Source organism: Lynx rufus, unplaced genomic scaffold, assembly GCF_022079265.1.
Source record: "Lynx rufus isolate CCGP_SWC_20201006 ecotype Redwood Valley unplaced genomic scaffold, mLynRuf1.p SCAF_3, whole genome shotgun sequence".
Classification (NCBI taxonomy): domain Eukaryota; kingdom Metazoa; phylum Chordata; class Mammalia; order Carnivora; family Felidae; genus Lynx; species Lynx rufus.
In genome coordinates this window covers 127,828,086-127,850,595 of record NW_025814845.1, presented here as the reverse complement: position 1 = coordinate 127,850,595, position 22,510 = coordinate 127,828,086, and the positions used below count along the sequence as shown (strand labels likewise).

At 41.1% G+C, this 22,510-nt stretch overlaps 1 protein-coding gene and 1 long non-coding RNA gene across 4 annotated transcripts in view; both read left to right on the top strand.

Moving 5' to 3' along the window:
* The window catches only part of TMEM154 (transmembrane protein 154), a 43,717-nt gene extending 27,918 nt beyond the window's left edge, over positions 1 to 15,799 (top strand). Inside the window, exons 4-7 of one of the 2 annotated variants that reach the window (XM_047090786.1) lie at positions 465 to 492; positions 1,742 to 1,827; positions 4,362 to 4,419; positions 13,448 to 15,799. In XM_047090786.1, the coding sequence (XP_046946742.1) occupies positions 465 to 492; positions 1,742 to 1,827; positions 4,362 to 4,419; positions 13,448 to 13,529 (254 nt within the window). In that variant the 3' untranslated portion in view covers positions 13,530 to 15,799. Of the gene's footprint in view, positions 1 to 464; positions 493 to 1,741; positions 1,828 to 4,361; positions 4,420 to 13,404 lie in introns of both variants that reach the window. The other variant, XM_047090787.1, reaches the window with a different exon arrangement.
* Positions 15,800 to 19,273: 3,474 nt separating this feature from the next.
* The window catches only part of LOC124520901 (uncharacterized), a 30,890-nt gene continuing 27,653 nt past the window's right edge, over positions 19,274 to 22,510 (top strand). Inside the window, exons 1-2 of one of the 2 annotated variants that reach the window (XR_006964418.1) lie at positions 19,274 to 19,812; positions 21,920 to 22,170. This is a non-coding gene — a long non-coding RNA (uncharacterized LOC124520901). Of the gene's footprint in view, positions 19,813 to 20,408; positions 22,171 to 22,510 lie in introns of those variants that run through there. The other variant, XR_006964417.1, reaches the window with a different exon arrangement.

Sequence of the window (22,510 nt, the reverse complement as noted above, 5' to 3'; positions counted from 1 at the left end):
CCCTGATGAGTACCCCACAACCTGCTCTGGGACAAAGGGACAGTCACAGTGCTGGGCTTGGTGTGTCACACAAAGATACAACAGCAGTGTGTTGAACTGGGACGTGTTGCAGTAAGGAAGGGGCCAACGAACAGTCCCTCTTGTCTGACTCTCCCTTGCTTCCCATTGCCACTGTTTTCTTCTTCAGATGGATTTAAAAAAAGATGAAAAGGGAGAAACATCTGATTTGAGGTCAACACTCTCAGAGAACCATCATATCTTTAAAAAAAAAAACAGATTTCATGTGGTAAATTAGGACCTCATTTCAATATGGTGCGTGTTTGACTTAAGAGTTATTGCTCCCTAAAATGCAATTTACTTAAAGTTGTCTCCTGTCTTTGGAAAGGAGATTTCAGCTGTTGTTGAACTAAAAAGTTGTTCTAGACAATGAAAGCTAACATGACCTTTATATCTATTCTCTTTAGATGAACTGGGAAGTGAGAACATCAAAGTGTAAGTTCCTGCTGCCTCCCACCCAGCTCAGTGTAGACGAAGATATCCGGGAGAGGAGTAGATTAGAGAGCCATCTGCCTTTTTAGGAGTTTTTATTCTGACAACCTTGAGGGTCCCCTTTCGTCCTGGGCCCCAGGAGAGGGCCCTTAGCAGCCCAAGGGGGAAGGGGATGCACCTGTCTCCCAACCTCAGTTCAGTGGGAGATCTGGGTGAAGAACAGGGTCCTCTCCAGAAAAAAAAAAAAAAAAAGTCTTTGAATGCTACCAGTTCCAAATGCATTGTAGTTTAAATATTCTGACCCTGGGTGTATTTCAAGGACGTTGGTTCATTTATTCTGATTAAAAATTTTATCACCAGGAAAGATAACATTCCCTGGTAGGAAAGGGGAGTCCTGGTAGAGGCATAAAGTTCATGCTGCAGAATCACAGTGAGGGCGGGAGGGAGAAGGGGAATGGAAGGGGAGAGGAAGGAAGGATGGAGGGAGGAGTGGGCAGAAAGAGAACAAGATGCCACCAGAAGAGTGTTCTGGGGCGGTGTCACCACCTCCTCCAGCCTTCCCCCTAGCAACCTTGCTTGTTTAGACACTTTGCTGGTTTCCTCCATACGCCCTCCTCTCACACCCAGGCTCCTCTACGTGCCTTCCTTTCGCACCCCAGCTGTGGTTCTGAGCTGGTGGTCTCCTCCCCAACCCCATTTGCGTTACCCAGGGGCTTCTTTTCCGTAACCGTGTGCTCTGAATCCTGGGAAGTGAGGGCAGTGGGTTTCTGAAAGCAACGACTCCATTTCTCTATGTCAGAAAAGCCTGGGAATTGAAAGGAGGGGTGATGAAAGCAGCCTGTCCACAGTGGCCTCTTGACCTGGGGCACAGATCAGAAACCTCAAGGAAAGGGAAGTGAAATTAAGCAAGGCTACCATGCTAAATAGGGCAACTCCCCAGAGGAGCCTCATGGTAGAAGCCTGGCAGCTCAACTTGGTACCTAATTTAGGGAAGCAGTCAGAGTCTCCTGGGCTCCCTTGCAGCCCAAGAGCTGGGCCGTGCGCCTTCCATCATTGGATCAGTGATAGATGAAGGCTTATTGTAGTTCGAGCCTTTCCGCCTCTCAGAATTTGGTGAGTAGGGCAAAGCCCCAATCTGCCGTGGAGTGCCACATACCAGGTCAAGTTCACCTTTCCCGCAGTCAACATTCTGGGCTTTCCCAAAATGAGACTCGGCACACCACACTCCTTTTTGTTTCTGTTCTCTCTCCAGCCCCATTTTTGAGGAAGACACACCCTCTGTTATGGAAATTGAAATGGAAGAGCTTGACAAGTGGATGAACAACATGAATAGAAATGGTACGTGGTAACCTAAAGTTGCTTTTCCTGTCCTCTCTGGCATGTGAAGGTTGCAACGGTTTTATAAATGTCCCGTAATTGTTGGAATGTGATGGTGTGAGCCCAATCCGCGTTAGATCTGGAGCATTCGGGTAATCAACTTAGGTCTGACTATCCTTGAAGACTCAGTTTAAGGGGTGCCTGGTGGATCAGTGGGTTAAGCGTCCAACTCTTGATTTCAGCTCAGCTCATGATCTCACAGTTTATGGGATCAAGCCCTACAGCAGGCTCTGTGCTTGTAGCAGTGAGCCTGCTTGGGATTCTCTCTCTTCCTCTCTCTTTCCCTGCCCTCCCCTGCTTGTGTTCTCTCTCTCTCTCAAAATAAGTAAATCAACATTAAAAAAAGAAAAGACTCAGGTTAATTACTGCACCACGTGGTGCCATTTGTTTTTATTTTTGTACAATCTTTTCAAACAGACTTTTTCAAGAAGAAGATGTTTTTTTTTTCAAACAAGGAGCTCTCTGGGTCCAAATTATCTGGAAAAAGCTAGCATCTGGCATTACCTTGTCTACCGTAGAATTTAGAGATCTATGATTTTAATCTGTATATGGATGTAAAATTTTGCCACATATAATTTACATAGATCAGTGCTGTTCACTGCCATATGCAAGAGACACCAGCCATATGTGGCTATTTAAATTAAAATTTAAAAAATTAAATAAAGTTAAAAATTTTCAGTCACACTAGCCACATTGTGAATGCTCAGTAGCCACTTGGGATGCATAACTACTGTATTATACACATAAATCTAGAACATTTCCATTGCCAAAGAAAGTTCTATTGAACAGCACTAATAAAGATAGTAATATAAACATCCTCCTGTAACTTACTTCCTAATTGATATCTGGAAGTAATTGCTGTATGTGTTCCTTACTTTTCATTAAATCAATATGTGGGTTTAAAAAAGGTGGTAGCAGGGCACCTGGGTAGCTCAGTCGGTTGAGCGTCTGACTTCACTCGGATCATGATCTCACAGTTTGTGAGTTCAAGCCCCGAGTTGGGCTCTGTGCTGACAGCTCAGAGCCTGGAACCTGTTTCAGATTCTGTGCCTCCTTCCCCTTGCCCCTCCCCCTGCTCGCACTCTGTCTCTCTCAAAAATAAATAAACATTAAAAAAAATTGCGTGTCAATAAAGGAATAAGTAAAAAGTAAAAAAGATGGTAGTTGTTTTTTCCCTTTGAAAATTCCTATAAAAAATCAATAACTGATTTTTAATGCTCAGATTATCTTCATAAAATCCACTATTTATATTATCATATCATTTGTATTGTTAACATTCAACTTTAAAAAATACCCCGGGGGGGCGCCTGGGTGGCGCAGTCGGTTAAGCGTCCGACTTCAGCCAGGTCACGATCTCACGGTCCGTGAGTTCGAGCCCCGCGTCGGGCTCTGGGCTGATGGCTCAGAGCCTGGAGCCTGTTTCTGATTCTGTGTCTCCCTCTCTCTGTGACCCTCCCCCGTTCATGCTCTGTCTCTCTCTGTCCCAAAAATAAATAAACGTTGAAAAAAAATACCCCGGGGTCTGTCAGATTCAACAATAGTGAAGCCCCAAATCCAGAGACCTGTTATTAGAATTATTATACCAGAGGCTTATCAACATAAGCTTTCCCAAAGATTAGAACCATTCGATGAACTTGTATAATTTTGAATGGAACAGTTTTTCGTAGCCCAAGATTGAGGCAAGGAAGGCTCTGTAAAGCATTTGGGGACAGGGGCAGGTCACTATAATAATCGTTAAGGCAGTTTCATTTTGTTGTTTTTAGTTTATAAAATATGCATACATAATAATTTGGCAAATGCAAAAATAAAAGTAGAAAGAAGAAAAAAATTATACCACCCAAAGACAACGTCTCTTAATAATTTGACATCTTTCCTTTTGTGCCTGAGATAGCAGTCATACATCAGGATCCCATTACACTCACAAAACCAGAAACCCAGAAAAAGGCATATCTATTTCGTAACTACAGCAGAGAGTTATTTTGACACATAGGCGATGGAGTCGATGGATTTTGTTTTTCCTTACAAATAACTGTGACATGATAGGAGAGAACTCTGACGACTTTAAGAAGGTTAGTCGTTCCTCAATTCACTGGCTGCCTTTTGATCATGCATCCTGACTGAAATCATTCTACAGGCTCATCAGGACCTCCGGTAAAGCTATTTTATTCCAGTGTCTAACCTGAAACATGCAGATTCTAGCTTTTGGAGCAACAGTGAGGTTCTTTGGGGACTGAATAACCAAGCAGTGATGAATTGTGCCCTTTCCAACAGGGCCAGAGGCATGTTGAAGTCTTGTATCTGTGCTACTAATGCTTTTTTCCATTTCAAGAGCCTTGCCATCATTAATCTTTTAACCTCTGGAACTCCCTAGTGAGGCCATTTCTGTACAAGCAACCACACAGAGCTGGGAAATGTGGCGCTCAAATGCATGAGTTTTGTGGGTAGAAAATAGAATTTTGGTGATTAACAACGAGTTTGCTTTTATTCTGTCCTAGCTGATTGTGAATGTTTACCTACTTTAAAGGAAGAAAAGGAATCAAACCACAACCCAAGGTACTTCTAATTTCTACCATTGATTATATGTGTGGGGGGGAGGGTATTGGAGACCAGGGTAGAGCATTTTCATTTACCTTCTCTGCGCTTGTAAATTTTATGTGACAATTTACATGGGTATATAGGTGTGTAGTGTGGAGAAAAGAAAGGTACAAAGGTACAAAGTAAATAGAAAGATACAAATAGAAAGTTACAAAGTAAATATCCTAGTGACTCTATCTTTTGAAGTAAATGAATACTGGCATTTTCTTTGTCCTTCTGAAGAGATACTGTTGAGTCGGCTTCTGTTTTAGCCACAAAACTTTCCAACTGTAACAAACTATAGGTTTGTTTACCTTGGATAAATAGATGTTTGGTAAGGAAAACAGATGGAAGTGACAGCCTTACTGGATAACTGTAAATATGAGTGAGCAAAATGAACATATAAAAAACAAAACAGAGCAAAACAAAACCCCACCTGGATTGGATTGTCATAGGAGAGAAATTAAATGAGAATTTTAAAAACATATTCCATTCTACCACTAGGTGGCTCTGCTTGATAGAAAATTTTAGTGGTCAGCACACCAGAGTCTTGTTTAAATTTTGCTACCTATTGTGAGGCTAGAAATGACCACGCCTGGGGTGTTTTTGATCAGAGGACTGTTTGGTCAGGACGTGGGAAGTGTCGCAGGAGAAAGGATTGATGATTCAGCAACGTGGGGACTTGTTCCACACAGCAGCGCTGTGATTTGGGGGCACCAAATTGTTGGTAGGGGTGACTCAGAGGTGATCAGCGAGTAGAGAACTTGACTGAGCCTGTGACTGAGACTTTACGCTTCTGTTGGAGTAGATAGAATAATCTTTCAGAGCAGGGTAAATACCACCCGTCTTCTATCCCTCCATGTTAACCAGAGGTCTTGTGCCTGTCATCTTAAATGCTTCCAGAGTGCAGACATTTGTCACGGGCAGTCCCTGAGGCTGGAGCCTTGCAGGAAAAGACTGATAGTAGATGGTGATCGGGGCAGTCAGATGTTTGTCTTCTAGCCCCTTTTTCTGCTCCTTCCCTTAAACCTTATCTGAAAGGTCGTCACCCTACATCTCACACATCACACCTCTGCAGTCTTAGTGAGGTAAACCTCGGCTCTGATTCGGAAGTCCGTTTCTTATTGAAGATTTCAGTCAGCGTTACCAGTCCAAGTTTTTGCATGTTAAAAATTCATCACTGGTTCAGAAAAAATTCTATCCCATGTAAATGAGGTACCAGATATTAACAAGTAGATGAAAGGGAAAAAAATGCTAGCGGGAGCATCACAAAGGCAATTACAAAAGAATATTTTCTCTGCATTTTAATCTTACCTAAAAATGAGTCATGTGTATGTTCAGCACATGGCTCAGATCACCACCAAAACCCTATAAATATCTTATGACTGTATTTCTGATGGGCACCCACAAGTGGCATGGAACACCGGTGGTTTTTATACATCTGCCTCTTGGTTTTTGGAATTATTGGCAACATAGAATAAACTTAATGTTGAGAACTATATGGTTGGGAAAGCATCTTAGAAATCACATTTTTGAAATATTGAAAGGTTGGTCTTTGAAATAAGCTCTAGGTCATTTCTGCCTGTAAGACAAAAAGCCTTAACCCATTTGGAGAGCTGCTTTATGCTAAACTATTGTTTTTGAGGGGAATGTCTACATTCCTTTGTTGGTCCAGAACTGTTCGGCTTTAATTCACAGGACAGCCGTCCGGCCTTACGTCATTCCCTCTCAGTGAAGCCAGCACCAGCATTAAGAACCAGCAATGGCAAGTCCCAAGGCTTTGGTGCCACAGATACTTTCTGACTGCTGCAAAGAGTAGTAAAATATTGTAAAGCAAATCTAATTTTTAGTCACTGAAAAGTCAGAAAGGTACAAAGCACTCAGAACAAAGTCTGTCACAAAATAAGCTCTCAATAAGTATTGGTATTCTTATTATTAACTTAACATTGATATACATAAATTGACTGCCTTTTGGGCCAGTGAGCTTGTGTCCAAAGGCCCAGGCCCACCCACAGTACTGTTTGGGGCATTTTTTTTTTTAAGACTGTATATTTTAGAGCAGTTTTAGGTTTACAGCAAAACTGAGCAGAAAGTACAGAGAGTTCTAATACCCCCACACATGCACAGCCTCCCCGGCTGTTGGCATCCCACACCACAATGGTACATTTGTCACAATCAGTTAACCTACTTTGATACATCATTACCCCCAAAGTTCCCCATTGGCTTTTAGCTCTGTGACTCATCCTTCCTCTACCATTTAAGCAGTGTACAAGTGACTGCAATGCTTCGGAAAGTATGTAACAGTCACTGAAGATTGAACTTAGTAGAAAACACACTTCTCCATCCTCTTGCTAAACTAAGACTTCTAGACTCTATTTAAAGGGCTCAATCCCTGTTGATGCTAGAAAGACACCCTGATGCAAAACCTCTTAGGCATAAAGTCCATGTACTTCTGGAAAAAGGAGTCGATCTGGTCACCATCCTACACTTAATGCACCACATTGGATACAAAGACTTTTCTTGTTAGGGTCCATAATCTCCGGCCTTTCAGAACTTTCCCCATGTATCCCATTGGCAAGCCATTGTTCATTACTTTGCCCTGTCCTCGTTGAATGGACATTTTCTTTTATGCTATGGAACCTAAAATCTAGCACAGATTTTAATAAATGCCAGAGACATACCGAGCACTATGGGAAGTTTATACTATGGTTTTTGTATCTTTAAAAAACCCGTAAGAAAAGACAACAAAGGAATTGTGGAGGAGAGAGAGTTTTATATTCTTATTTCCTTATTGTTATTTCCTTAGCATTTTCCTCCTAATTCGTATTGGTTCTGTGCTAGGCAGTGTAAGAGGTAGTGGGAAGAGTGTTAGTGGAAGTCGTGTCCAAGGGGTGTGGCAAAGCTGTGGGAGAGTCTGCCCTAGAGTTGAAGAGAATTTCATCACTGACACGGTTCATCTTTGCCAGCACATGGTGACAACAAAAAGCAGATCTATTGAGTTGGTTTTATTATTGTTTAAATTCTCTGTAAAGAACGCACTCCCTTATTGTCTACCCCCACCCTCACAGAACCTTCCTGAATGGAGCTAGATAGTGGGAACAAGAAGGGGAGAATCCCTTTCATCATAGTGCTTAAGGTGTAGCCAGCCTGTCCCTTCTTCCCGAGGCCTTTATACTTAGACAATTTCCTGCAAGCACGGTGTTCTGTCTCTGTAAGCTTAGGTGAATAACCACAGAAAAGGAACTGCAAATAACAGCCAAGTGTCCATCTTCTTTCCTTTATGCCAGTTAGCCACAGTGATGAGTTTATATTGAGTGGAGAACGACTAGGGAAAAAATCGATTTGGTTTCATTAAAGTAGATTTATAATTTTGAAAGCTCATGAATAACAAAAACAATAAGACATTTGTATAGCATTTTATATATGCCAGATGCCTAGGTACTATCACCTAGGAAATTAACTAGTTAGAGGGTGAATAACAGCATCCCTGTTCTGGTTTTGTAATAATTCTATTGTTTATCTTATGATTCATGTCTGAGCTCAATGACATAAAAATGGATCACTTCAATATTTCTCAGGAAAATCCAGTTTAGTTTAATAAAGAATTTTGTGAATTTCTTCCTGTTTCCTCTCTTCTCTTCACCTTTCTCTCTTTTTTTTTCTTAGAAAAGTATGATTGCTGATATAATTTTACAAAATATATTTACTGAACGCTTAATATGAACACCTAATGCCAGACAGGGCCTGGCATTGTCTATATCATGCCAGTTTGACCAGTTAAAAATGAAATAATCTGTACGAGTAAGCCTGGAACTCAGAGATGTTAAGTGATTTGTCCAATTTACACAGCAAGTTTATGAAATGCAATATTTCTTTTAAAACTACATTTTAATTCTCTTTTATTAATTAGTTAAAATAAGAGATATTCCACAAACTAAAAGATAAATTAGAGATAAAAAAAAAAAAAGAAGGAACACACAGCAGCAAGAAAGGCAGCCACCATGAGGCTGATACACGAAAGTATTTGGTAGATGATGCATCCATCGTCCCATATATTCATTGAAAAGATCATTAACTGCAAGAAAACAGTGGTTTTAGTGAACTCTTTTGACCTCTTTGCTCAAGTAAATCTCTGGCTACCTCCAGTTATTTTCTTTGTGAGTTTCTTTCCTCTTTTCCTTTCTTAGTCTCTCAAAAGTCTTTTAAAACTCAACAAGTATTTAGGAAGTATATTAAGTGCCAACTGGTTTCCCTCAAATCTGAGCTCTGTATTATGAGGGATACAAAGTAACATATGAGGGGTACAAAGTAACCATTTATAATCCTGCAGGATGATAATCTCAAATAACATTGTTAAAATGCAGGTGTGTGTGTGTGTGTGTGTGTGCGTGCATGCTCATGTGGTGAGTGAGAGATGTACTAAATTTAATAAAACACAGCCTGCTTGAATAGTGGCCCAGATTATGTCTACTGTGGGCATGATCTATGTGTCTTGGATGAATTTTAGGCCTGCCTGTGATGTTAGCCAGATGTGTGACCTCTATAATTCCCCCCAGGGCCAGGCCTCTTTCGAGAAGGAGAAGGGACGTTATACTGATGAAAAGGAAGGGAGCACGATCTAATTGTTATGTGACTTTGTGCTATCCTGAGCTCTGCACTTCCCCAAAACCAAGTTAGGGAGCATCATCATGTGAGAAAGGTTTAACGTAGGTTTATTACCATCTTCAGAGCTAAGCAACATTAGCTGTGGTCATAAAGAGGGATTGTTAGAAGATAAACCGGTCAGGAGAACAAAGATGGCTTATCTGATCCTACCTGCAACCAAGGGGGCAGTTAGGAAACAAGGTGTTAAGAGCTGTATCTGTCCTCATTTAACTGCTAGCATTCCAATTAAATGCTTTCTTAAAAATAACAAATCGATGCTTTTTCATCAATTCAATTTGTTTTTATGGTTTGTAGGCCTGTTACTATAAAGGCCTTTAGGAAAGCTGTCTCACATTCTGAAAATATCTGTATAACACTCTGAGAAAAATTCCTCACTAATGCCACTGTCATAGACAAGACACTAAAACTGTAGGAATTAACACCGAGGCAGGCAACAGAGGTTGGAAGCAGGATTACTTACTTTATTTGTTGCAGTCGTGTGGCAGTTTGCCAAGGTATTTTTAACAGAACTCTAGGATTTGCCAGAGTTAACAACGTCTGGGCTCATTTGATCATTTCACAGAGATGATAAATAGCCCCAAAGACAGCAGGGAACGCGTCTAACTAAATAGAGGGAAGAACATGAGCGAGAGAATGGCTCTGGGCTCAGGTAGCGGGCCAGATCCCAGGCTGCTGACTTGCCCACAGGCCTGATGGCCACTGCATCACGGCCAGTAAAAACTCGCACGTGGGATTTGCAACACTAGGCACGACCTGAGGTCCCATAGCTGAGGCAACTTGTATCCACGTTGGGACCGTCTTGTGTGGCAGACCCTGTCACGCTGCTCACTGTCCACAGAGCTGAGCGCCGAGTGCCACGTGTGAGCTTCTGTGCTCTTCGGTGCTTGAAGCTGAAGCAGGAGGTGGACAGCGTCACACGTGAAGCCTTCAGAATGCTTGTAGAGTGTTCTAAACAAACCGCATTTAAGGGCGTTCTCAGAGATGGAAAGTTTGTTTTGGAAGATGGTTTCTGAAAGCCTTTGGATATTGGAAGCAATGTTCAAGCTTGTAGTTCACTGACGGACATTCGCTAGCTTAGAATCTGCAAATAAGGATAACATACGTTCATGGGTTTGCACGTCAGGCCTGCAGCATAGGGCCTTGTATTTGCTCACCTATCCTTTACAACAACCCTAGAAGGTACATGGTATTATTATGCATGTTTTGCGGATGAGAATAGGAAACTTCGGCTAAGAAAGGTCAACTTATCCAAGGTCACATGGCAAGGAAGTGGCTGAGCCCTGGTTCAAGTTCTGGCCATCTGACCCTGTGCTCTTATCTACTGTGCTAAAAGAGCCACTGTTAGCGCACATGAGCGTTAGTACTACCATAAAAGAGCAACACGAGGTGTGAAATACCAAGGCATAAATGTAACCAAAAAATGAATGGTGTAATATAAAAAGAAATTGCTCAAAAATTTTTTGAGGGACATAAAAGATTTTTAAAAATAGAGATGTACTGTGTTCCTGAATGAAAGACTCAACAATGTAAAAATTTAAATTTACGGGTGCCTGGGTGGCTCAACTGGTTAAGCATCTGACTTTGGCTCAGGTCATGATCTCCCAGTTTGTGGGTTTGAGCCCCGTGTCGGGCTCTGTGCTGACAGCTTAGAGCCTGGAGCCTGCTTGGGATTCTGTGTCTCCCTCTCTCTCTGCCCCTCTTCCACTCATGCTCTCTCTCTCTCTCTCTCTTTCTCTCAAAAATAAACATTAAAAATTTTTTTTAAATTAAAATTTAGAACTCTGCCTTACACTTTAGATTAAAATAGATTCCAAATAAGTTTAAATGTTAAAAAAAGAAAAAAGTCCAGGGAAAATATAGAGGAATTTTATTATAACTCTGAGTTGGGAACTAGTTTGAAAGCATGACACACAAGTCAGAAACCATATCAGAAAAGCATAGTTTTAACTCTAAATTAAAACATTAAAAACTCAAACATTAAAAACTCTAAATTTCTGTACTTCGAAAAACACAATAAATAGAATGAGAAGGAAAATAAAAACTGGGGTAAAGTATTTCCAATACATGTATAATAAATAAAAATTATGATTCTTAAAACACAAACCAATAAAAAGATAACAGTCCCATTTTAAATATGAGTAAAAATTATCAATAAGCAATTTTGCAAAAGAAGGAATGGAAATTACCAAGAGAGCTTTAAAAAATGTTTGTTTTTCTCAGAAATTATAAAAAAGTAAATATACTGTTTTCACCTATTGGATCAATAAAAAATGAAAATAATAATATCCAGTATGGGGAAGGATGTGGGGAAAAAGATATTTCCCTAAAGAAAGTGGGGGGAGAAGGTAAATTGTACAAAATATCTAGGGAAGGGGGTAATTTGAAAATGGGCTCTTCAAGCTTTAAAAGAGCACACATTTTAACCTGGTAATTCCCCTTCTAGCCATTTACCCGAAGGTAACAAATGGAAGTGTGCAAAGATGTAGCATTTTTTAGGCTAAATAAAGACTATTGGAAAGGCTCTACATGTTTAACAATAAGGGTGTGTAGTTTAAAAATGCTTTTTCATCTCATGAGGCAATGAGATCCTCTATAGCCACTAAAAAGACATTGTGTATTTATTAGCAAGGACTGAGGTCTCCAGGTGAATGAGAGTGAGCAAAGCAGTCGATAGCACAATATACGTAATAGGATCCTACTTTTGTACAAAAAGAATGTATGTCATTATCAAGGGAAGAAAGTTTGGGAGAATGAACACCAAAATGTTGACTGTAGTAAGATTGTTAGTATTTTTGCTTTGCTTATTTGTATTTAGTTTCCCAACAGAGGCTACGGATTGGTTTTATAAAAATTCAAAAAAATCACATCTGTTGTAACAGCTGGACGCAGATCAGCGTTGTGGACAAAAGAGGGCTCGTGCCCACTACTAGTGAGGCTTTGTGTTATACTGTGTTTGGGGGAGCTGAAGTTTCCAGATAAGGCCACAGAAAGAAAACCCGCAATTCAGAGACTTATGTTCTATAGAGATGAACTTCTGGATCTTAGAAATAATTTTCTGCTACCACCCAGTTTCCAAGAAATGGAACCTCCTTGCCCAGTTTAAGAGTGGTACAGGGTAACTTAAATGAAGGGGATGTTAAATCTGCTCTTCAGCTAAAAACTTTCTTAATTTTCTATCAGCTTCCCACTGTAAATAAATTTTGCTACAGAAGTTGTCCTTTTGTTCACAATTGCCCTCCTCCTCCTTTCATACTGGTTGTCTGCCCTTATCACAGCACCTTCCCCCGGTCTTCACAACACAAATACAAACATATAACCATACACACTACATTGCCCCTCCCCTTTCGTGGATAGATCTATTTATCTGGCTACCTACCCGTCTACCAAACTGCTTCAAAGTCTTTTTGGAAACACATGCTGTTTCCCTGAGCAGGAGAGCCCTGAAGTAGGAGTAAGAAGAATACAGTCTGTTGCAAACTACCCATGTCTGTGAGCTAAGGAGATACGATGTTCTGTTGATTATTATCATTCGGGCACTTCCTTGGACACAAAGGTCACTTCAAGTAGGGATGTTCTGGAATTTGAGTGATGGGACAGAAAACTGAAAAAAGAAGCAGGAGGAGAGGGAGAGTGGCCTGCTCTCCAGGAGACGTGGGTGGAGGTATGGTCTCACTGGGGAAAAGCTGCAGAGCCAGCTATGTGGCCGAGATAGCCAAGTTAGAGACAAAAGCACAAATTAGCCAGCCAGCACAGTCATGTCCGAATACCATGTCCGTAATTTATGTCTATTCACACCCCAAGATGCCTAATGGTTGAATTCTAAATGACACGGAGAAAGCACCTCCGGATCCTTTGTGGATACGAACAAAATGGGCTTTTGAAAACACGCCAGGACCACCAACTCCTGAAAAAAACAATGCATGGAAATTTTTTTAAAAAAGGAAAAAAAAAAGGCAATTTGGCATCTATTCATAGAGAATGGGATTCGTTTTAATTAAAGGTGGGGGGAGGGACCCCCAACTCCATCTGGTTCTTTCCACATCAGCACGAGGGAGGGATATTAGAGCAAGAGCTAGGGATTATTTCTTGGCTTTCATGGATTTCCTCCTCAGGGATCAAGTATAAAATCCAAACCAACCTTTGTTTCAGAAACTGTAAGCTGGACACTGTTGGCTTCCTGACTGTTTATGTTCTCTTGAGTCACCTCCACAGTGGAGTGACCAGCTCTTGGTAGCTTCTTGGAAATACACTATTGTTCTCTCTCTCTCTCTCTTTTTTTTTTTTTTTTTTTTTTTACAGTGACAATGAATCCTGAAACTGAATGGTGCTAATGTTTTCCAAGGAGCAGCCCTGGAGGGAGCCTGCTGAGCCTGCCAACGGAGGATGAAGAGGATGCAAATTTAATTAATTTCAAATCAACATAGACACAAGAACCTTTTGCTGTGCCTCCCAACGCCCACTCTCCCTAACGATGGCATCACCTGTACTTGGAAGAATGCACGATTGAGAAGCGCCGGGCAGAGGCTTGGCTGCCATCCACCGTGGCTTCTGAGGGTGGAGTAGCCACGGGACGCGGGACGCGTTCACCTCTCCTCAGCGCCTGTTCCCTCCCCTCCACCAACTCCTAGCTGCCTGTACTCACTGCGGCCACACTCTCCAGGTCCTTGTTCCCTTTCTGCTTCATTCCTTGGAGTTTAAATCAGGAAGCTGTTTTACATACGGCCTCCTTCTGGGTCACCTTGTTACCTAATTAGCTTTGGATAATTTCCTCTGATTAGTCAAGTCCTCTGATAGGTCCTCTGCCTTCAGCAGGAACTTTCCTCAAGGCCAGTTACGTCATGGAAAAGACAGCGAACAAAGCGCGTGCTTCACTCTATACATCATCCCCGGGGGTTGGGAAGCGCGTCTACCTGCCAAGAAGACAGAGTGAGAGTCCACCGTCCTGAGGAGATGTTGTCTGGTGACCTGCGGACTCTGAGTTGGCCAGACAGGCCCCTTGGGCACTTCTCGGAGGAACAGGAATCTGCAGTGAAGGAGCGAGATGATCTCCCTCTCGGCTAAGATCACCAGCGTGGTCACATTTCTCCAAAGCTCATTCTTGCTCTCACCACACCTCTTTGCCTTTGTGTGAAGAGAACATGGGCACAGGGGGTCATCTGCCAACGCTTTGTATTTTTGAGATCTTTAAGGTGGTTTGCAACAAGCAGAATAGGAACAGGCAGATACCTGTGCCCGTGGCAGGCATCACCCACTGTACCTTCCTGTCAGGCTGGCACAAGCCACGTGTCTCCCTGGACACAGCTTTCCAGGAGGCCGCTATCAGTCCAGCAGAGGTGACATTCTACACGGGGTTTGTTGACATTCTTGTACAAGAAGCAACGGCGCCAGATGCAGAAGGGCCTGCTTATCATTCCCATTCACGGAAAATCAATCCTCACTGAATCCTTGATTGTCTAATTGTGACCTTTAAAGCAATCTAGCAAACTGGGAGTCCTCGGGTCTTCCGCAATACCTGATATTGTATTCCAGGAAAGAAATAAAAGAGTGAACACTTTATTTATTTTACTTTCCACATGTAAACTGAGGGGAGATGAGGTTCACCACACATTTGCTGCTGAATTTGGGGTCTTGGGTTCGAAAGGCTGCCTTAATACATAACAAAACTACCCCTCTCCCCCTTCTCGGAATCCCTGTGACTGGTACTCACCTTCTGAACTATGCCCATCATTTTAAAGGCAGAGCTCTAAGCCAGGGAAATCTTTCCATACAATGAAAGAGAACTATCTGGTTGTGTTTAACCACTGCTACTGTGTTATCCTGGGACTTCACGGAACTGTGGCAAAAGACAGTCAACAGATTGTCATATCCTCGTTAGCACATCCTAATAAGGCATTTTTGTTTTCACGTCTGTTTTGCATATTCATATTCAATTTGTGGTCGACAGTGACTCTCAGATATTTATGCCAAAATTGCCATTTTCTGAATTATTATTTCTGCCTATTTTGTTACTTTGTTTCTTCTCCACGTTTTGACTCTTTGAAGAGTCTTAGATTGCTTCTTTCTCTCTCTAGGTATCTAAGATTTTTGCTGAATACTTACGCCTATAAACTCTATCCAAGTCTATCAACCAATGCACCTAAAAGTTCAGAGAATGATAAGGGGTCTTGAAATCTCATTTTGATTAAGCAATGTTTTATGAATATTTTAATACAGTTAAAATATTCTCATTCAGCATTTAAAATAACTTTAAATTTCAGAAGAAGCAAGCTTCAGTAACATGTCATTGAATTTATGTCTGCAAAATGTCCTAACCTCTATAATTGCACAGTCTACAAGGAATTTTTTTTAGAAGGTAGTTTATTCTAGCAAGGTCTATGAACCAAAGCAGTGAAGGGTCAATCCTAGCATCCTGTATCTTTTTATTACTGTTCAATCAATAGATATCATATATTTATGATAATTTCAATAACTGCTTTTAAACCCAAACTTAATTTTTATGTTTCAGACTATTGTTGGTAAAAATCACGTTAATTTGCCCTAATTGGGTAGCCAATCAGAACAAAATCTGACTTTAGAATATTTTAAAGATATGTAACTTTCACTGCATATTTTTGTACACTTTAAGCAAACTAGGTTAACAATATTGCCTAGTTAAACTCCTCAGGGAACTTGTTTTAATAAACATACAAGATTATCGATGTGTTACTCTTCTTTTTTAAGCTTATTTATTTATTTTGAGAGAGAGAGAAAGAGAGAGAGCGTGTGCATGCGAATGGGGGAGGAGCAGAGAGACGGAGAGAGAGGATCCCCAGGCCGATTCTGGGTGGGAAACCTGATGCGGGGTTCCATCTCAGGAACCATGAGATCATGACCTAAGCTGAGATCAAGAGTCAGGCACTTAATAGACACTTAACTGACTGAGCCACTCAGGTGCCTCTATCAATCTGTTACACACTCTCTCTCTCTTTTTTTTTTTTTAAGTTTATTTTATTTTGAGAGAGAAAGAGACAGTGTGAGTGAGTGAATGGTAGAGAGAAGAGAGAGACAATCTCAAGCAGGCTCCGCACAGTCAACACAGAGCCCGATGCTGGGCTCGAACCCACAAACCCGTGAGATCATGACTTGAGCCGAAGAGTCGGACACTCAACCAACTGAGCCACCCAGGCGCCCCTCTGTCTGTTACTCTTAACTCAGTGATATGACTCCTCTTTCTGGGAAGCTCACTGTTATCTAAAAACAGGCATACAGCATGGATCAAAAGTCATATCCAGGGAGTGACAAATGCCTCTTGCAATGTAAAATGTTTTAAAAAATGCTTTTGTCTATTTTTAAATTTTGACTGTTTAAACTATCAATTTGCAACATCTCTGGAAGAAGTCCCCTATGATAAGTGAACATAAAATATAGGCTTTAGTTTCAGTTTCTGTCAGAATTAATACAAATTCTGAAGGTAGTAGAGTGCTAAGCCACAGTTTCATACTGGGAAGACACTGCTGAAATTCTCATTGTGGGGAAAACATTGAGTTTTATGCTGGATTAAATTTACACATGCTACTTTTTCACCGTCAGAAGATACTCAGGATGAATCCTGGGGTTCCACTCAGTATACACAGCAGGCAGGCCAGAGTAGCTCTACCCATAGGTTACATTTCTTCAGTCTTACAATAATAAGAAAAGTCACTGTATAATAGTGTGGAATGGAATTAGTCAAATTTTTTATTAATAATTGCATAATCCAAACAATGAATTGCCTAAATTACTTTGCTCGTTTGAGCAGCTCTTTGACATTGCCTTGGTATTGTCCTGTCTGGCACCAAAATTTTATTTTCCTCTTAGTCCTTTTGGGAGTAGCTATTTGTAGATACTCGGTGGGGTTTCTTGGTTTGTTTTGTTTTTTTGTCCCATTACCTCTTCTAAATGGCATGTAATATTCGTGAGATAGCAATCCATACAATTATATAAAATAAAACCTTTGAAAATCAATTCAGTAGATGCTCTATGCTCTTTTTGAAGTGATATCTTAAGAAGTTAAATTTCTAAGCCAAAGTACATCCAATAACATTGAGACTTTCATTTCAGTGCCATACAAGTTTAGAAATACAACACTGAACCATTGAAAACAACCAAAGGTGAATAGATGTTTTCCAGTTGGACTTCAGGTGTAGAGGGCTCGGGAAGTCATATTCCTCACATCCCGTCACATTATCATCACTGGCTTTTGGTACTTTATACATGAGTAATTGGGCCTTTTACATGAAAGATATTCTTCACATTTTAACTTCTTTGGTCTGCATGGAAAGAACAAAATGAATGATACATAGAAACTACAAATTGTAAGCAACACTTTCTCCGGTATAAAGATCAGTGGAGAGTAATCACTATATTACTCTGACTTTGGTGAAACCCTGACGTTATAATTAACATCAAGAACATGGGAAAACTCTGCATGTTTAATAAATGCTAGCCTTCAGAAAGAGCAGAGGTTATAGTTTTCCAATGAGTGAAAAAATAATCTGGTAGATCATTAATAATTTCACTTGTATGCATCTTGTTTTTAAAGTTAAGTGAAAATAATGTAAAAAATGCTGTATTAGACTCTCATTTTTCAAGTAACACAAAGTCTTTCCTCAGAAGGTCAGTAAGATCATCAGATGTTTATTTATCACTTGGCTTCATTGTATAATTTCTATCTTATAAGTCTCATGTAAGAAATGGTCCCATCACTATTGATTAGAACTGATTTGCAAAACTACTAAAGTTTTAAGACTGATTACAGGTTTTAGGTTCTTTTCTCCTGCCTTGTATGCTGAGAATAATATATGTAATAATATTTTTCCTTTATAGCTTATGGCTTTAGAAATGTCAGATATCCATTACATATGTATAAATTATGCTCAGCTATATGATTTTTACAAAAATAAATAAGTATATACACACTGGTAAGCTAAAGTGCTCATTCAGCAGTGTTAGATGGAAAAGCATTTTTGAATTTAACTGAAAAATAAAGCACTATAAGAGAGGAGTAAAGAGTATCTTTGACATTAGTTTCTATGTGATTAATGTATATAAACACTTAAGATAAATGCTTATTTGAAAGTAAGGTGTTTGTTTACTAAAATGTTGTTGACTAAGAGTAAAGGAGTGAATTATACATCTTTTTAAAGGAAAGCTCTTTTAATTTTACTTGTGACTATGGAAAAGAAGGATTGTTACCTTGTATAATTATCTCTTTTGATCCGTATACCTTTTTTTTTTTAGTTTTTTAAATGTTTCTTTATTTTTGAGAGAGAGAAAGAGAGAGACAGAGTGTTAGCAGGGGAGGGGCAGAGAGAGAGAGGGAGACGCAGAATCTGAAGCAGGTTCTAGGCTCTGAGCTATCAGCACAGAGCCTGACGCGGGGCTTGAACTCAGGAACTGTGAGACCATGACCCGAGCCAAAGTCGGAGGCTTAACCAACTGAGTCGCCCAGGTGCTCCGATCCACACACCTCTTTAAATAAATGATGCAATACCAATTTTAAAGTTCTTGTAGAATTCAACCTGCTTTATACAAAATTGTCTACCCTAAAAATTAACTGGGTTTTCTGCATGCCTAAAAGATGTTGTAACACATTCTTTTCTTTTTTCTTTACAAAATATTTTTAAATTGAGAAACGAAATTTCAGTTGTCTATGGAATGTAATTTAAAAAATTTTTTTTTTTCAACGTTTATTTCTTTTGGGGACAGAGAGACACAGAGCATGAACGGGGGAGGGGCAGAGAGAGGGAGACACAGAATCGGAAACAGGTTCCAGGCTCCGAGCCATCAGCCCAGAGCCTGACGCGGGGCTCGAACTCACGGACCGCGAGATCGTGACCTGGCTGAAGTCGGACGCTCAACCGACTGCGCCACCCAGGCGCCCCTGGAATGTAATTTTTAAAAGTATTTCTAGTAAAAATAGAAAAATCATAGGGGCGCTTGAGTGTCTCAGTTGGTTAAGCATCCAGCTCTTGGTTTCAGTTTAGGTCATGATGTCACTGTTCATACGTTCGAGCCCCAGGTCAGGCTCTAAACTGACAGTGCAGGGCCTGCTTGGTATTCTCTCTCTCTCTCTCTCTCTCTCTGCCCCTCTCCCTTACTCTCTCTCTCTCTAAAATAAAATAATAATTAAGAAATTAAGAAAAATCTTAGAGCTAAAGCCTTCTCTTTTTCCTAATTACTCGCTTTTGTTCATGTCTTTAATTCTAATTTCATTTTCTATACCTTGACATTATAATAGTTGGAACAAGGCTGACAGACAAGTTCATAACACATAAATAATATGAAGACATCCGTGAAAAAGGATGCATTCCTGCACACAAACCAGTCGGTACATTGACAAACAATGAGCAGAAAGATTCCCCTTCAAGGCCCCAACTAACGTAAAACCTGGTCAATTACGGCATCGATACACCCCTAGAGTCTGCTGCAGGGTATACGTCCTGCCTATGTTAACCAGAGTGACTACGTGACTGACGTGATGGGGCAGATCAGCCTCGAGATGGCTTGGACCCAAAGAGCAGACAGCCCCACGGTCTCAGGGAAGGGATGTGAAGAGAGAACAATAATACTAACTGGAACTTACCGTGTGTATCAGTTGGGAATTAAGTTCAACTTCTAATACTAGACACACAAAATGAAATTATTTCAAGCAAGATCTTTTTTGGTCACGCATGGAAGAATACAGAGGTAAGCTGGTATGGTAACTCCATGGGCATCTGGGCCCTGGATTCCTTCTAACCCTCCCCCCCTCCATTAGTGCAAAGCTCCCATCCTCAGGGGTGCTGTTCGGTACACATGCCCCAGCGTGGTGTCCACAATAAGGACAGAAAGGGAACCAGCACAGGGCAAGCCCCTCTAAAGAGCTTTCCTGCCAGCCCATTGAAACAACTCGGCCTACATCTCATTAGCCAACCTATCTGCAAGGCAGCAGGAAACTGTAGGGTTGGTACAGGTAGGGTCTCAGGGTTGGTATATCATCATTCCCAACAATGAGGGTCTCCTTCTCAAAGCAGTGAAAGAATATTGGGTATCTGATGAGGTAGCAACACTGGCCATAAGGTGCTAAGTACTTACCATATATTGTCTTGTTTTAATCCTCGCCATATACTTAAAAAAAACGTTTACTGATTTTGAGAGGGAGAGAGAGAGCGCCCATGTGCACGTGCACACACACACACGTGCACGCGAGTTGAGGAGGGGCAGAGAGAGAGGACGAGAGAATCCCAAGCAGGCTCCATACTGCCAGCACAGAGCCCAATGTGGGGTTCCATCTTACGAACTGTAAGATCATGATCTGGCCGAAATCAACAGTTGGATGCTTAACTTACTGAGCCACCCAGGCGCCCTTTTCACAATATACTTTTACAATAAGATTAGGGAACTTATGAATTTGTCTCATGTCTTCCTAACTCCAAAGCACATGATCTAAACGTCTATACTAAACTGCCTTCCCAGTAATAAGCAATAGGAGGGTGTTTAAGAAGGTGTCAGTCATTGTCAAGGAGGCCTGAAGGTGGGCAGATTCAGACCAGAAGTAACAGAAGCTTCAGGAGGGCAGTGAAGGAAGGACCCCAGGACCAGTAGAAATGGTATATCATGCTGAGAAAAAAAGTCAGGGTTTGGAATAGGGGTGATAAGGTAAAAAACTTAGTTTCTGGACCTAGGTTCTGGTAAGAATTTGGTCACTGAATAAAGAAATAACAAATGAAACTTAGTGGCTTAAAACCAGCAACCATCATTTATTTTGCTCGTGAGTCTGCAATTTGGGTGGGGTTCATGGGCAACAGCCTATCTCTGCCCAGCATCATCTGGGCAACTGGATTGGGGCTGGGGGATCTGCTTTCAAACGGCTCACTCACATGGCTGGCAAGTTGGTACCCAGCTGTTTGATTCGGAACCCAGCCAGGCGTGTGGGCCAGGGGCCTTGGTTCCTACTACATGGGCTTCTCCATGGCTGCCACACAGCGTGGTAGCTGGATTTCAAGAGCAATATCCCAAGAGAACAAAGTGGAAGTGCGTGGCATTTTTAGAAGCTAGACTTAGAAGTCACATATCATCACTTCTGCCATACTCTGTCACTTGAAGCAGTCGCAAAGTTCAAGGGGGAGAGAACATAAACTCCCCCATTCAATGGGAGAAGTGTCAAGAGCGAGTGGGATAGGAGATATGTTACAGGCATTTTGGAAAACGCAATCTGCCAAAATTTGCATGGCTTCATGTAATACAGAAGAAATATAACAGTCAATCTCACACCAAGTGTCCCTAGGAATATTTGATTTCCCTTGAGTCCAGTGCCTGATGGCCATCTTTGGCTTGGACGTACATCCCTGGTCCAATAATTTTGGGCAGGTTTCATCAACGACATGAGGCATGACACATAACATAGAAGAGCCTAGAAGAGTGGGTGGATCAGACACAGAGAAACTTATGAGTGTTTACAGTACGTACAGTTATAACGGGACCAGATTAGATTGTGAGCACCTTGAGGATAGGGATTAAAAAATGTTAGGCATCTCTGTATCCTGAACAGTGCGTGGCACTAGTAAATGCTCAATAATCATGGAAAAACCAATCAGCCACTGAGCTAAGAGTCACTGCACTACCCTTACTTGTACCAAATCAGTATTTATCACCAGTGAAAACAGGACCCAAATAGAGGTTTGCTTATTGCCCGTTACCATTTTCTACCCAAGTTTCCAGTCTCTACCCAAGTTCACCTTCCAACTGATAGATTCTGTTATCATTTTTTATCTTTATTTGAAATTGTCCTATTATATGTGCTTTTTATCTCCAGCTATCTTGAATCCAATCTGGAAGGTGGCAGAGAACAATCATAATTGAACCAACAAGCAAGTGGAGGTGGAGGAGAAAAGGTGGACCCCATTTGGAGGGGAAGGAACACAAGGAGGGGCCAGCAGGTCACCGAAACCCTCTCAAGATGCTCTTTTGGCTCAGCGCTGGGCTCTTCTTCTTTGCTCTCTAGAATGTCCATGGGGAAAAGAAACACAAGTTGTATTAATAAAAAGGTTAAATGATCTATTTTAGGTAATGACACAACAAAGATGTGGATTGTTTCTTCCCTGGATAGGGAGACAGATGAACAAAATAAGAGGTGCTGTAAATCCTCCTTGAAACATTTCCCAGCCAGCACTCAGTGCAGACAAAGCCAACCAAGTCACCTAATGGGGCAAGAGAGTAAACTATGGGACCCATTTATTTCTCAGCTCCATGAATCTGTAAAGAAACTCCTCCATCTTGTTACATGTGGTGACTAATGCCTTTTTACCTCATGTGAATGTGCCTTCCTGTTTGTAACCCAGAAGGACCTTTCTGTTCCGTTCCAGATGGACCTCCATCCTTCCTCTTTGCTTATACTCCCCAACCC